At 27.3% G+C, this 17,319-nt stretch overlaps 1 protein-coding gene across 1 annotated transcript in view; it reads left to right on the top strand.

Moving 5' to 3' along the window:
• The first annotated feature begins 288 nt into the window (after positions 1-288).
• The window catches only part of SMC1 (structural maintenance of chromosomes 1), a 42,267-nt gene continuing 25,236 nt past the window's right edge, over positions 289-17,319 (top strand). The window contains exons 1-11 of the mRNA XM_043041835.3: positions 289-519; positions 3,317-3,393; positions 4,029-4,172; positions 5,860-6,008; positions 6,292-6,460; positions 9,002-9,214; positions 9,369-9,454; positions 11,591-11,756; positions 13,348-13,562; positions 15,375-15,510; positions 16,862-16,939. Of these exons, the coding sequence (XP_042897769.1) occupies positions 411-519; positions 3,317-3,393; positions 4,029-4,172; positions 5,860-6,008; positions 6,292-6,460; positions 9,002-9,214; positions 9,369-9,454; positions 11,591-11,756; positions 13,348-13,562; positions 15,375-15,510; positions 16,862-16,939 (1,542 nt within the window). The 5' untranslated portion in view covers positions 289-410. The remainder of the gene's footprint in view (positions 520-3,316; positions 3,394-4,028; positions 4,173-5,859; positions 6,009-6,291; positions 6,461-9,001; positions 9,215-9,368; positions 9,455-11,590; positions 11,757-13,347; positions 13,563-15,374; positions 15,511-16,861; positions 16,940-17,319) is intronic.

Genomic DNA, 17,319 nt, shown 5'->3' on the forward strand with positions numbered 1-17,319 from the left:
AAGCTGCTACAAACTTTTTAACCGGAACTAGAGTAAGTGCCGAGCTCGAGATTGTTTACATTTCTAATGAAAACACCATCCCTATCTCGCAAAAAAGCTTATTGCAAATATCTGTAAAAAGCTTTGTTTCAATTAGATTAAATACACTCACAAAGAAGACTTTTATGAAAAATAAAAAGATTGACCCCTAAATGAAATTCTCATGCGCTAAATCATCATGCGCGACACAATTTAGTGAACTAGTGGAAATAGGTCAATACATTCATTTAAAAGTAAGTATAAGTTTTTAGTGTTAGATGTTGGCAACAAAGTCTTGCTGCGGCGCGTAAATATTTTCATTTAGGTTTTACGTTTAATAATATCATTTTTGATGTTTTTTAATAGAATTTTTGTGATTTGACCATTGAAAAATGGGGTTTTTAAAGTGCATTGAAGTGGAGAACTTCAAGTCTTATAAAGGGAAGCAGGAAATTGGAGTTTTAAAGCCGTTTACAGCTATTATTGGACCTAATGGCTCAGGTCATCTGCAAATTATATTCCTTCTTCCCTTTTTAAATGTTATTTCTGTATTGAGATTTACCAGCTTTATATTTTATGCATAAACTCTTATTAACAGCATGGGCTTTTTAAAGCAGGATGTTTTATGATGTATTTTCTAACTTGTCCTAGGTTTCTATGCTGTACTAAGAACAATTTGTTCCATATAGAATCTTCCAATTTTTAGTTAATGATATGTGTATAATGTTAGTTTCATAGATTCTAAGTTAAGGCATATGAATTTAATGTAACTAATAAGATTATAGACTTATTTAAGCATAGTTAATTCGACTGATTATTTTAAAGATGAAAGTTCGGGAAGATTTTCGTACCGCAATCTTCGACAAAATAATCGCTAAGTTTTAGCGATTTCCCGACAATGCAAGGATGAGATTTCTTTTTTTCCCAGATTTCTATCTTTTTTTTAATTGCATTTCCTACCGTTATTTTTATTTATTATTGGTTCTTTTCATACGGTTTTTCTTATTCCTATAATTTTAATACAATTTTATTACGACATTCGAATATGGTGTTATTATGATATTCGAATTTAGAATTAGAGTTATCACATTCCGTCTTAATTTCACTTTGGAACATAATTTTGTCCATGGTAATTTATTATGTTTTTTCTGCACTTTTCACACGGTTTTTCAAATTGAGATATTTTTAAGGAGAGATTTCCGTATCGTGATTCTGTGGCAGAATAATCGCCAAGTCTTGGAAACTTCCGGGCAGTGGCCCCTCGAGAAACTAATAAAAACATCACAGTTAGGGACTAACTCGAAAGGTATAACTCGTAGGCATCTACTTGTTTTTTTTTTAAAAAATTGGCACCTTGGCGATTGTAGTTGGCTTGACAGATCACGATACGGAAATATCCCCGTGACCCGCATGAAACTAAGAAAAAAAATCATTGAAAGAACTAGAAAAGTATAAATCCTAGCCACCGCAAGCAAACATCTACATGTTTTTTTAAAAAAAAATCTGCAAATTTAAAATCTATTTGGCTCCTTGGCAATTGTAGTTGGCGCGACGGATCACGAAACGGAAATATCCCCATTTTTAATATAATGTTATGACATTTGAATGATCACTTCTTCCTTCATTTGATTTTTGACGATTGCATTGTTATTTTATATCATTGGATAGTAAAATTTTCAGCGCCTTTCGATTTGTTTTTCAAATTTCAATATTTTTAATAGGCTGTTATTAATATGACGCACAAATTAAGAATTTGAGTTATCACTTTTTGACACGTTCGATTCATGACAATTCCATTTGAATTTATGGTCGTTGGATGGTTATTTTGTGATAAATTATTTTTGGTGCCTTTCACATGGTTTTGCAATATATTTAATTGGATATTATATTATGACGCATGCAGCGTAATTTTACATTATTAGATAATGGTTTTTACGGCAATTGTGCATCATTTTGGCTTTCTTTTTTTTTAAATTCCAATATTTTTAATATGTTTTTTGCAACTTTTGAATTTGAGTTAATTTTTGTCATGCACACTCATATGTTCCAGTCACACTGTTCATGGATTATTTTCCCGGTAATTTTTTATAGTTTCGCAGCTACATCCTGGCAATTTTTCCAATTCTGATATAATTAATACAATGTTATGGCTAACGAGTTATGTATTCCAGTAATCAATTATTTATGTGCTAGATTTGTTTCATAGTAAATCCACATTAATTTTCAATCATTTTTGTACATCTGTTATTACAGTTACTTATCACTTTTTTTCAGCCATTTCAACATTGTTAAAATCCTTAGATATTTAATTTGTTCTTATGATTCACAACATTTTTAGAACTCGGGAATTACATTCAATTAAAAAACCGATTTAGAAAACGTATGAATGTATCTGAGGAATTATTTTTAAATTAAACTATTTCTCTTTAAAAAGAAGATTTTTTTTAATTATTAGATTAAGAGTTTTTTATATATTGGATTTCGAAAAAACTAAGGAAATATTTGCAAAATATGTGGGTGACGCTGCTCCACTGCCGTGGCTTTGCCACAGGTGCCCACTGGGTAGCGAGAAGAGAGTAGCAGTTCGGGCATTTATTTGGCCAATGGGACAAACCCCAAGTGCCAGCCATTAAAAAAAAGAAGGGGAAAAAATGCACTTTTCTGTGATGCGTTCTCTTTTTAAGGGAAATAAAGCACCATTTTCAGTTTCTAGTACCCTGCCCTTTTAAGGGCTAGAATATACCATGTACATTCATTGGAAATGACACATGACAATACATCAGAAATTACATGTATATATGATAGTTTTTACTTTTATCTTTTCCATTATTTCTTTTCTTATTTTATGGTTGACTGTGTTTTAAAATTTACTTTTTATCTTCCAATTGCTTTTTAATAGTTTTATTGTTTAAACTTACAACTCAACAACTAAAATTTCAAATGTATCTTGCTATAATATGTCTTTTTTAAAAACAGATCTTAAATTTTGCTGCTACAATTTGCTGTGATTCAGCTACAAATCTCTGAATTCATTACTAAAAAATTACTCACTAAAATTTTGTTATATTATTAGTTTTTGTTATATTATTATTATTAGTTTTTAATTTCTCTCTGAATAAGGGATATCTCTATTTAAAGAACAAATTTTCTGTCCCCTGTCATTTTCTTGATTTGGGAGGCACTACTGTCTGTATGTATTTTTTTAAATTTTTTTATTTATTTAGTTTTATTGCTGAAATATCTTTTTATTTATAATATCACTGCAAATACTAATAATACAAATGTTTTAATTTTGCAGGAAAATCAAATTTTATGGATGCCATTAGTTTTGTGTTAGGAGAAAAAACTTCATGTTTGAGAGTTAAAAAATTAAGTGTAAGTGAACTTCTTATTTGATATTTCTTTGAAAGTTATACTTTGTAATCTTCCAATCCAATAAACATTTTGTAAATAAGTGTAATTTTAAATTATTAATAGTCTCAGGTAAATCTCAATTAGCTTATGATTATTATTATAGTATTTTGATTTTATAGATGATTGATTGAATTAGTGAATATTAAAATAATTTTAAAAAATTAAGAATCTGGAACGTAAGTTTATGACAAAATTAACCCCTTAAAAATAAAAGTTATGTTTTTTTTTTTAGGAGCTAATTTAGTTTCCTCATAGTAGTATTGTATTATATATTACTATATTATAAATTATTTGTTAGAACTTCCACATGTTTCTGTCTAGTTGTTTTTTATCATTAAATACCTCTAATTCATGGGCTATATTATAATAATTACAATGTTAAATTATATCAGGCTTATGTTACAGATTTTGACTTTGTTTGGCATGCTCGTTTATAATTATTATTGTTTTTAAACTGGATAAATACATTTTTTTGAATTATATTGAAAAAAATCAATCTGAAATATTTCGAAATTTCTTGTGACTTAATATGTTTACTTAAAATATTGTATAATCTGTTGCATTTTTATTTTATAAAATTATGGTTTCTTTAATAGGAACTGATTCATGGAGCTCCCATAGGTGCACCTGTGGCTAATCGAGCCCATGTGACAGCCATTTATTGTGAAAGTGAACATACTGATATACATTTTACTCGGATTGTTGCTGGTTCTTCTTCAGAGTACAGAATTGATTCAAAGGTATGTTCAAAGTGATATTTTTTGTTTTTCTATATTTTTTTTACATCTGGAACTGTATTTTGAATAAAATCACCAATTAAATAAAGAACCCCATTTGATGTATTTAAAAACATCAATTCAAGAGTAATGATTTAAGGAGAGAAAAAAAACAGTGATTCTGCTAGGCTTTGTGAATTACATAATCTAATCTTAGGATGAATTACTTCCATATTTCAAATAAAAGCGGCTCTGCATTCAAAAGTAGTAATTCTCTACCTTCTATTAATATTTGCATTCTATTATTGTATCTATTAATATTCAAAACATAGAATTTAAAAGCAAAAAGAAATTATCCTTAAGCTATCAAGCATTTTAATTAGGGCTGACCAAACACCTGCATCAGGAAAAAGCAACAATGTAAATTGATACTCAGAATTCTTTCCCTTTTCATCTTTATCTATTAATATGGGGGGGGGGGGAGTTTTCTTCAGATACTTAGAGTTTGGTCATAATTTTACCAGCATTCATTCATTAATTTGCTGATGCATTATTTTTTTCCAAGCTCTTGGCTTGTTATAGTGCATCAGTAGAATCACTGTAACTGCATGTTCTGTAAATTGATATATCTACTAGTTGAATATTAGTTATTTAGGTGTTATAAATTTTTCTTTAAATGTATATATATTATTAGTAAAACTTATTACACTTATGAACTGGTTGATTAAAAAATAATTTCAAGCATACTGTTAAATTAATACATTTCAAGCATGCTGTTAAATTAATACATTTCAAACATAAGGTATACGCTCAAGAATAGTCAACATTACAAGCAAGTTTTTTTAGCTGCTGGTTCTTGCTCTATTCATTTTTATATAGTGTTGCCACTATTACTGCTAAAAATACCATTTCATTAGCATTGTAAATTTCATGAGAAAATCATGTTTCCTGGGGGAAGTTATGTGGTATTAATGAGAAAAGTATGGAAGCTTTAACTTTGGGATGTTATGAAGAAAAGTGAGAAAGGCCAAAATTTTTATTAACTGGCATTATGATGCAATATATTGGCATTATGGGGCATTATGTAAATAATAAAGGCAATAAAAATTCAAAACTTTCAAAAATCAACATTTTAAGAAATGAAAAATAGCGTTATTGTTTTTCCTTTATTGAAATTACATGAAAACTATTAATATTTTTAATTATTATCTAAAATGAATAATTAAAGTGGTCAGAATTATAGAGTTTCATCTAGAGTTCTATTAGGCCTTTAAAGTCAGTAAATGATTCGTAATTTTTAGTTATATAATGTGTCTAATACTTTCATGTACTATCACACAGAATCATCTATTTTAACAATTACATTTTATTAATTGTGTGCTTCTAATATTTACATGAATATTGTATTGTTAATGATAAATATATTTTGTGTGTTAGAAGGAATCGTTTACTATTGATAAATCCCTACATGATTAGCTATTCCATCTTTGTAGCTCAACTATAGGGATGAATTTACAATATAATTTGGTTATTTGCTCATGCTGCTGACATTAAAATATTTTTCATTAGTTTGCTTATTTGTAGAATTTAATACTTGCTTATGTAATACAAGATTATGTCAGAAAATATGGTTTTATATTATGGTCAATTAATAAATGGTGATTAAGTAGCTTTGCTTCATTAACAAACTCTTTATCCCTTTTTATTTCAGTCTGTTACTCATAATGAATACACCAGTCGATTGGAAACTTTAGGCATCAATGTCAAAGCAAAAAACTTCCTTGTATTTCAAGGTGCAGTAGAATCAATTGCCATGAAAAGTCCTAAAGAAAGAACTGCTTTGTTTGAAGAAATCTCACAGTCAGTTACATTTTTTATTTATTAACTTTTGAATATTTTTATTTTAACAAAAACTCTTGTCAAAGAAACTTAATCTTTTTTTTTCTTTTAAAACTAATTTTAATATATACTTTAAAAGTGTTATTGCAAAAGTGTAATTTAAAAGTGTTATTTGCCTTTCATTATTTTTTTTTCTTCACGAATTTAAAGTTGTAATGTTAAAGTGACCTTAAATACTTAATTATATTTTTTTGCTTTGTTAATTGGTTTTTTTTTTCTTTCTTTCGTTTTTGCTCACATGAAGCTCAATTGAACACAAAGATGAATATGAAAAATTAAAAGCTGAAATGATGAAAGCAGAAGAAGATACGCAATTCACTTATCAAAAGAAAAAAGGTATAGCTGCTGAAAAGAAAGAGGCTCGTTTGGAAAAAGAAGAGGCAGAGAAATATCAGCGTCTTAAAGAAGATTTGGTAATGATCATCATTTGCGTAATTTTAACATAATTTTTTTATCTAATATGCTCTGATTATATCAATTATGATATCATCAGTACTTTTTTTTATTGTTCCTTAAGTTTAAATGAATAAACAGAAAGTAAAAAATTCAATGCTTTGAGAAAATGTCTATGTCTTTATAGGTAAATATATGAAAACAAATATGCTTATAGGCATTTCAAAAAAAGATATATCTAGATATATTAATAGCTATATGTTACCTATGGATCCACGATTGAGAATTTATTTTATATTGGAATATTTCTATACAGCGCCGGTGTTAAGGTTCCTGTTAATTTTGATGTGCTGGTCAAAATCCCTGGGACTTCACTGCCACTAAATGTTCAATTTTTTTTTCTCAAAATAAAAAATGGGCTTTTTTTTCTGGTCCCATAAATATTCATGGGTAAATCTTTTTTAATAAGTATGTGTATATTACTGTCATAGCATGTATTAGCATTATAGAACAATAGGTTCAGTATTTCCTGTCAAAATAGTTAAAAACCAAAAGTGCCCATTGATTTATCTATATAGTGTAGTATAAGCATACAACTTATCAGCAAAAAGTTATATAGTTGTTGAAGTACATCATAGTATTTAGCTCAAAGAATCGAAAACTGAACCAACTACATTGTGTTCTGGTCCAATATTTTTTAATCTAAATATGCGGAACCGTGCTTAGAGTTTTAGTGGCTCTGGGGCGAAATATTGAGGCATTTTATCAGAGTTGATCAAAGTCATGTTTTATTAAAAAAACATCTATATTGCACATTAGATTTTTTTTAATTTCATTCATATTTTTTTAAAAATTCTTTTCCTGTTTAACAATCAAAACTCTAACATGTATTAATAATGTTTCATATTTGTTTGCAACAATACTGCAATTAAAAATTTTAACACCATCGATAACAAAATGGTTAGTATAATTATTTAATTATGGCAAATTAATTACTGAATAAATGAAGTCAGTTACTCTTTTCTATCAAATTCAAAATTTTAATGAATTGTAAAGACAGAGTATCAATTTATCAGATGAAAAGTAATTAATTTAGATCTGAAATAAAAATTTTTCTTGGCAGAACAAGTCTTTATTCTTTAATTACAATAACTGCTTATTTTATAAGATTTTAAATTTCTTGTATTAAAATAAATATTTGTTAAATTAAATAAGTATAATTGAAATATATTTACTGATAGTGAAACAGTAAATTATTTTACATACTACAATGAGCAGATGCAATATGAAATGTATCATATTGTCCATTTAAGTTCTTAGACAAAAAATAAATAAATCTGTTTTTGTTTTTTAATTTATTAACTTATTCCTGGATATAAGAATAGAATGTTTATTATCAATGAGATTTGATATCAGTAATTTATTTTCTCAGCCTTAAGTATATACATGCAGTACTGTATAAATAATATTTTCTACATAAATTTATGATTTAAAAAATTCATTATGAATCATTTAAATTAGTGATTTTAAGTAAAATAGTTTCTAATTATGTCAACCCTGCTTTTTATTTTCCTTGATATTATCAGTGGCAGTTCTTAAGGTTTTACACTTCACACACACTCACAAATGGACAATATTTGAAATTTTTAATATAATTAATTTCTATGATATCAAAATTGAATTCTTATTATATTAAAAATTAAACGCATGATATAAAGAATCATTAACAGAAATGAAATTTGGCTGATTTGGAAACCTAAATTAAAATAATTCGTATGAATGATATATTCTGAGAATAAGGAAACATATGTAAGGAAATATTATTTTACTACATTTTCAAGCTTTTTGAGTTGCAAATTTGTCTATTAAAACAGAATAATCTATGGAAGTTGATAGATAATTTTCAATTGAAATGAGTACCAGTGATAAAAGGTGGGCGTTAATCATCATTGATCTCAAATATGTTTTTATCAATGTCAATTTTGAAAATGAACATTCTGTAGTATTAATGGTTACAGGAACAGTATGAAAAATTCTTAAAACAATCAAAAAATTTCACATAGCATCAGTAAAATTTTGTTTTACTACAGTATCACTGTCCTTCTCGAAGCTAGAAACCTTGATTCATTGACAGTAACTAATTAGCAAGATGAGTGAAGATGATAATGACATTGTCTTCTTCACAACTCCCAGTGGAAAGATGTATTAACATGCTTACACATGCCACAATAACTGACTATAAGATAAAAAGAAACTTTTTCTACTGGGAAATAGGTAGAACTAGGAGAGTAATTTATGAAGAGTTTAAGAAATTTCTTAATGTGAGACGAAAGTGAAGGGAGAGAAAAAACAACAACATAAGTATATTAACAAGTTTTAAAATTTTAATGGCACTAGACGGTCACCCCGTTTGCCCACCTCTAACAATGGTCCTGCAAATATTATTTCTGACTTGTTGAAATTCGTTTAAAAATGGTAATTATTTTATATAATAAATTGACATATGTGATGTTCTTTAATTTACATTGCATACTAACATCCTTCTTTTTAATCTGTTATAGGCCTTTAAGCAAATTCATTATTATCTGTTTAAACTGTTCCACAATGAGCAAGATTTAGAAAATTTAACTGAGGAGCTTGCTGATAAAAATAAAGATCTTGAAAAAGCATGCAGAAAAAAGGAAAAGATTGAAGAGGAAATTAAAGAAAAGAAGAAAGAATTTGGGAAAATGCAAAGAGAATTTTCAAAAATAGAGCAGCAGATACGAGAAGCAGTATGAATTAATCCTTTTTTTTTCTTTTTTTTTGTTGACTGTGTCTGCTAGCTTCTTTTCTGTTATTTTTTTATATAAACTTATAATTAATTTTCTATTAGAATTGCATTTCTTTAATAATTAATTTTTTAAAATTTATTTGTAATTTTTTTAGGAAGTGGAGCTGAATAAAAAGAGACCTACTTATATAAAAGCAAAGGAAAGAACAACTCATATGCAGAAAAAACTGGAAACTGCTAAGTACTGCATTATATTTAAAATATTTTATAATAATTGAAAATTTATGAGACTTGCATCCTTTGAAAATTTAAGCTATTGTACAAAGTCCCATATCCAGATGTTCGTCTACAGGAAGGATCTATTTTTCCAGACACTTTTTAACAATCAAAATAAAACTCTTTTTCCCTTAAAATTTTTTTTTTTTTTTTTTTACACTTGTAACGTGTTAAAAAATATATGCAGGGAGGAGAATCCTTCACTTTTCCCAATTTTCCGCTTTCTTATTTTTATTCAACTTCTAAATTTTTTTCAAATTTAATCCAATTTCCTCTATAATGTGAAAAAAATTGGATATCACCTAAATGAAAGCATTTTTTCCCCTTGTCTCGCATATTAGAATTTCTACTGGCAAGTATCTCATACTCGATTTCGGAGTGAAGAAATTCACATTTTGAAAAATTTCTGATTTGAGATGGCATCATTAAGCCATCTCAATCATCAAAGCGGTAATAGTATTTCATTAAAAATGAAATCAAAATTTTTAGACTATGTCGAGATCTCCAACTGTTTAAAATGTGATCAACAAAACCATCTGGGCAATAAAATCATCACAAATCAAGAGCTTCAAAATGCACAGTTCGTAATTTCCCATGTATGATAATGCAGCTTTAAAAAACTATGAAAATCCGTAGCAATAGCTGACAAAAATTCAATCGTAAATCTACATTTGATTTTGTTGAATCGTCAATATGAAATAATATATTAAACCACAGATTTTAAAAACCAAATGAGACTCCATTTTAATGAATACCAAAAAACGATCAACAAAACCATGCTGATTCATTGTGGTATCATCACTAATTGGATGGGTTGAGAAATGAGTACTAGCTGAGATGTGTGATTTGGCAGTATGTTATTATAGTAGCAGTTTTAGTCCTAATTCTTAGTCGATAGTGGTTAGTGGGATGTAGTTTCTTTGTAGAGTTAAAATATTATGGTTGTTTTAGATACATCTTAATTTGGATATGATGTAAGGATATTTATACCAGAAAAATTGATAAAATCATTTATGAAAATTTGATTTATTATGTAAAACTTAATTGAACATGGCCACATTCCAAAATTATAGAAATAAAGAAAAGAAGTCCCTGAAAAGGATCAAGAAAATCATTCTCCTTACATGAAGAATATTTGTTAAGATATCTATTCAACGGTTGGGACTTGGAGGCCGAAGCCTTCGAACCAATCGCCAATAATTCGAAATTAAAAGTAAATGAATTGTTCCCAACGGACAGTTAGGAGCATGGGAAGAGGTTTATGGTTGGTGATTTATTGAAAGATAATATAGTGAAAAATAAAGCCAACCCCCCATAATCATTATTAAATTTGAAAATAATTTGGTGAAAGCGAACTGCCACAAAGACTGAAAATTTATATAACCATGTAACTGAAGCTTTTTTGTGGTAAGCAATAAGGAATAAAGTGTTGTAAATAGATTTTATTTAGTAGCGACAGTGAATTAATAAGTCTTACATTAGCATTGAAATAAAAATTTAGCCATTACATTGATAGTTAAGAAAAGAATAAAATACTTTATATTCGCTTTTTTATGAAATGTAATAAAAATTAAATAATTGGTTCAATTTAATTAAAATTCAATTAAGAACGATTAAAAAAATTAATTATAAAAATTAAAGAAATTTTAATATCTAATAAATATGTTATGCGTAATGTGGCATCACAGTTATAATGGCATATTAAGATATTGTGATTTTATAAACCATGTTTGTAAAATCACATATCCAGAGTCCTATATCCAGAATAGTTTATAAAATCACATGTGGATTTATAGTTGCTGATTGAAATTGGCATTAATTACCATCTATTTGTTATTTTTTTTATTGATTAATGACGTTTTGATGTTTGCCTTAAAGAACTATTATACGGAACCCATGTCCCAACTATTCTGGATATAGGACTATCAATTGTATTTTTAAAAAAATATCAGTTTTGTACCTGCCATTTTTATGTTGATTGATTTCTAAAAGATTAAAAAACTATTAAATTATTTGATCTACACAACCTATTTCCTGCACTGCCGAAAAATATCATTTTTTGAAAATATGTTAAAGTAAAATAAATTTTTTTTTCCAATAGGAAATCTTTGAAAGCTGCCAAGAAAGTTCATGAGGCACACGAAGGCGAAATCAAAAATTTAGAAGATGAGCTGCAAGAAATTGAAAATAACCAAGAAGATTTTGAACAACAGCTTGCTGAAGAATCAAAAGTTGAAGGTCGAGACTTAACTCTTCAAGATTCACAAGTATGTTTGTTATATTAATTAAACAAGTCAATTTAAGCTTGAGTATTACTCCCAAATGCTATATTTATAACATTGGCAGTTAGATATTTTAACTCTGTTTGTAAAATTTTTCTGTTTAAACAATTTAAAATAAATTTTATCAATAAAAAACATATTATTAATAATAATTTTTTACTCCAGAAAAAGAATGCTAAATTGTTTTAGCTAAAATTGTTTGCAAAAAAAAAAATATATATATTCCTTTCATGCTTATCCATTTATGACCAAACTTAAATGAAAACAAAAGCTATGCTCGTAGCTACTTTATAGAAATGAATATAAAACCCAGATCTTACTGTTCTTTCAATTTGATTAATGTTATATATTTTGCTGCCAAAATGAGACATTTTGTAGTGATTTGGCACACTGGCTTGCAGTAGCCAGAACCCTTTATCACACTATTATTCTTGTCGGAATTTGCTTTTGAAAGATTTCCAAACTTATTTTCCATGAAGGCGTTAAATATTTGTTTTCTTAAATGAAACTAGAACAGCATTCAAGTTTTCAATATGTAAGATTATTATGTATATATGATTTTGAAAATTTACATGCAAAGATGTATGGTCTAATACTTTTATTAATTTACTAAACTTCAGCATTATGTATGATTTGCTTCCATTCATAATGTTGGGCTTTGTATTTTATTTTAAGCTAATTTTAATTAATTAGGAAAACTTCACATAAACGTCCAAAAAGGGTTATCATCTTAGCATAATATGTTTTTCATACTATGTTGATTGACTAGATCATTGGAATATTCATCATGATATATTTTTATTTAACTAGTATTTATAACATTGCATCCATTCCAGTTTATCTTAAATGAGAAAAAAATTGGTTTTTGCAATTATTGGTAGAGAACACTGGTTATTTAATATTGCCGCTTACTACAACAGCTTTTTGCAAGTTTTTCCATGTTCATTTTAAACATTATTTACATTTTATTTTTTGCTCATTTTATTAGATTCTATCCTATTTAAATCCCTCTCATGTAAAAATCTCATCTCTTGCAAAAACGCAATTTCTTATAAATACAATTTATTATAGTGGCAGTTAATAACTAGTATAATTTGTTTTTCTTTCCACCTTTTTTTGCTTGAATATTTCTGCCCTGAAAACTTTTGCTTTGAATAATTAATGTTCAGTTTCCCTATTTTTTATTTAAATTTTTCTGATACTGCTGTTCTGTAGTTATATGGTTAATTCGTATTTTTTGGTAAGTTAAGTGAATGAATAACTGAAGAAAGCAAATAAGTTACCATTTGTTTGGTAGATTCTTAAATGAGTAAATCAGCTTAGTGTTAAGTGGTTGAATCAATTTGTAAATAAACAAAATGTTTATAAACTTTTATTTATTTACTTTAATGGCAGTTAATGCCCATATTTTTTATTTATTCATTAATTGGTAAACAACATGAAGAAGGAATGAATATTATTACTGAAGAAGCTGGCTTTTAAATTATGTATTCTCATAAATATTTAAATTAATTCATGCCTGTTGCTTTTATTTATTACTTTTAAACTTCCTGAAATGGAAATTTTTTTACTGTAGGTTGAAGAGTATAATCGACTAAAAGAAGAAGCTGGAAAACTTTCATCACGTTATCTGCAAGAACTAGACTCGGTAAATAGAGAACAGAAATCTGACCAAGATCGTTGTGATAATGAAATTCGTAAAAAAGCTGAAGTAGAGTCGAAAATAAAGCAAAAACGAGCAGAACTAGAGGAAAATGTTAGAAGACTTGAGAAGCTTACTGAATACATCAGGTCTGTTGATATTGATTTTCTCTGAATTAGCTTTAACTTTACTCATTTTGATATTTCTGCTTAAAACATGTTTCATGAACTTGATTTTAACATATAACACATTTAACTAGAAAAGAGACCTTCTAGATTTTCTAGAAAAGAGACCTTCTTATTCTTTATTTTGGTCAATTTATATCAATAAATTGCTTTATACCCATTTAATGCATTTAGATTGATAAAAATCATATGCATTTCTCAAAATAACTTCCAGATACATTCCTGATAATATAAAAAAAACCTTTTTGTTATTTTGAGAAATTTTGTGCAGGTCCATAACTTGATTAATTGAAAATTAATCTAATTATGAAAAAAATTTCATGCATTCACTGAATTTTTATACAGAGCAGGCTCCTTGGATCTTTAAAATAAATCATTCTCTAAAAGTTTGAATTTGTCGTATTTTTAAAATTTGGAACTAAAATTTTGTGGTCTAGGCTATGTGTAGTGTAGACTTTGACAGATCTCATAAATTATAAACAATTGCTTGAAAGTTTTTAAAAAATATTCTAAATCCAGTATGTTTTTTTATTTATTTTTTGGAAGAAGGGATCAAATTTTGCATAATTAGTTTTTTTTTTTTTTTTTTTTTTTTTTTTTTTTTTTTTTTTTGTAAATAGATTTTTAAAAAAAACACTTGGTCTAATGCAATCTGGTTCAACTATAACTACAAAAAGCTGTATATTTCTTTAAAGCAATAATTAAAAGTTTATTCATAAAGCTGTTTTTTTTTATTTATTAGTGTATTTTACCTTGATTAGCATAACCTTCTCTTCTGCAAAAATGAATTGTGGTGCTTTTAGATGCAATATCTTGATTTCCTGAGTTAATTGCTAAAAAAGAATAATTTCAAGCAATGAACCTCTGTCATCTGAAATATTTAAGACTTAAGTATGCAAAAAACTGATGTAAGAATAACTGATGTAGATTCAGTTTAAATTACTACTTCAGATGATCCAGGTTATACTGTACTTCATAAAAGTAGTATTGAAATTATCCCTCTAATGTTAAATCCAAACTCAATGTTGGCAAAAAAATGTTTCTTCACTGTAAACTGGTTAACTTGGATTTCAAATTTGGACGGCTAATTGTGAAGTCAAACTTTACTCTGCTGTATAAAATAGAGAGAAAATAATACATTCTTATGACAAGTTAGCTCTCAAACTAACTTCCTATTCATCAATAAGCAAGTTATTTTTAGAGCAAAATTTCTGATAAAAAATTTATATTAATACAGTACGGAACCGATTATCCGGAACGATCGGGACCATCGCTATTCCGGATAACTGATTTTTCCGGTTTTCTGAATCGCTACAAAAAGCCGTTTTTTTTAACGTTAAACCCAACTAAAAAAAAAATAAAAAATATTTGGAAATAATCATGTAAAAACGAAGTAATACACTAATGATTGTTTCCAAAATGATGGTAAGGTAAACATCTTTCAAAAAGGAAAGAAAAATCCTAAAATCTGATGAGGAAAAAAAAATTTTTTTTTTTTTTAAATGGCGGGAAAATTTATTGAATTTCGTTCCGGTTTTTTGGTTTTCCGGTTTACTGATTTCCGGATAACGGGTTCTGTACTGTACTTATTGTTGGTAAAGTAAAGGCATTCTAAAAGAAAAATTTAATTTGTTTTAAAAAGCAGTGAGTGTTTAAATTTAGAAAATGTTGTGATAAAATAATGATGTGACAAAAAGTTTTTGGTTGTGTATATTATTAAAAAGAAATGTTTTTTTAATTAATTTTTTAATAAAATGAAATTATTGTTTTAATTAGAACTAGTGAAACTGGATTAACAGACTTGCGCAAGCAGGAAAAAGAGATTGGTGAAGAAGTCCAGGAAGCAAAAAAGAGAGTTGCTGAAATTAATGAAGATCTGGAGTCAATTATGAATGAACTTGGCGATGCAAAGGTAAATTATTATTTGCGTGTTATATTATTGCTAATGATGCTGTTTTTATGGAATACTGCTTATGGTATAATGCTACATCTGTAACATACAAGACAATAGAACTTTTAACAAAGTTCACCATATTTATAACTAATAATAAATTATTAGCAAAAAAGTTTCATGGCTAGATATTGACATTACATCAATTTACTTTAGAATCATAGTTTTAAATTGTGGCATTAATTTATGAATGCTAATTATTTAGAGAACAATTTATAATTTATTTCTTTTAAGCCAAAAAAGAAAAAATTTAGTGCATTCTGTGTTACTTTAATTATATTATTCAAAAAAAAAAAATTTAAACTATGGCTATTGGGTTGCAAAAAACCCACCTGCCCAATAAAACCCGCCCGGGTTTTACTGGGTATAACCCACTCTGAAAAACCCGGTAAAACCCACCCTAAAGTGGGTTTTACTGGGTTTTTCTAAGATTGATTTCTTTTTTCATCCCCAGTTATATGAAAGAGCTATTCTATTGAAATATATATGTAATCTAGCCTAAAAAAAATTAACCTACAGTGAAGAAACTAATTGTGTTGGAGACTGAAGAGTCACCTTGCTGGCTAGATTTAACTGTATGGCCATTGATTCGCTTTCTATGCAAATAAAAAAATTTCCCCTAACATTTTTCAAGATTAAAATATAAATAAAAAGTAATCCTGTGTTAAAATAAGTTTCAAATGTGTGACGTATGCGAGTACATAAAACATTTTGTATCATGATATATGAAGAAACTTTTTTCAGACTTTCACATCAATTTATTTGTATTAATTATCCATATGAAGTCAATTTATAAATTAAACTTAATTATTAATATTAAAAGTTTTTTTAAAATAAGGTACTTATCCCTGCCCTCTCTTTTGAAAACCCTCTCATAAAAACATGAAAAACCCAGAAAAGCCCAATAGAACCCAGAAAAGCCCAATAAAACCCAGAAAAACCCACCCGGGTTGGGTTTTTCTACAAAAACCCGGGTTTTTTACAACCCTGCGAAGTTTTTTTGCAAACCAGACACTTAAAGTGAGTCTCATTATTGCATTCGTTCTCAGTACTATATATTTTTAAATATTTTCAATGATTTTTGTGTTTTATGTAATCTTTTATTTATGTAATTTATTTTATTGTTTGAAAAATCACAATTTAAAAAGAAATTGTGTTGAAAATCTCTTAATTTATAACAAATCTGTTGTATCGTAATGAGTATAATATCTGAAAAATTAAAATGTTATTCTGATAATTTACATAAATGTTTTAGTTTTTCTTTTTTCCATTGTAAGTTAGACTTGATATTTATGTATATATTTTTTTCCAGGTTGATAAGCATGAAGATTCAAGACGTCGTAAGAAAGCTGAAATAGTGGATCATTTTAAGAGACTTTTTCCTGGTGTTGTAAGTATTTTCTTTATGTATATATGTATATAGGGAGAGAACATTTGAAATTAATTAAATTATTTAGATATTCTCACCTGTTGAATGCATTGTTAAAATATTGGTATTTTTTTAAGGAAAAAATAATTCATTTTAAATAGTTGCTATTGAAAAAGATAGGGAACTTAATATATTTCAGAATGACACCTCTTGAAATTTGAATTTGAGAAACATTAAATTAGGACTTAGGTCAATTATCAACTGTTTTTAAGGTATCTGGCTGGGTTTTTTTTCATAATCTTAGATATGTTTTGAACTAAAAGCTAAGGTCTAAGTGTGAATTTCTTATTTTTATCTTGCTTCAAGTTAGAATGTTCAGAATTTTTCTGTGAAAAATCAGC

This window comes from Parasteatoda tepidariorum, chromosome 5 (assembly GCF_982258835.1).
Source record: "Parasteatoda tepidariorum strain Cologne lab strain chromosome 5, Ptep-v5.0, whole genome shotgun sequence".
Classification (NCBI taxonomy): domain Eukaryota; kingdom Metazoa; phylum Arthropoda; class Arachnida; order Araneae; family Theridiidae; genus Parasteatoda; species Parasteatoda tepidariorum.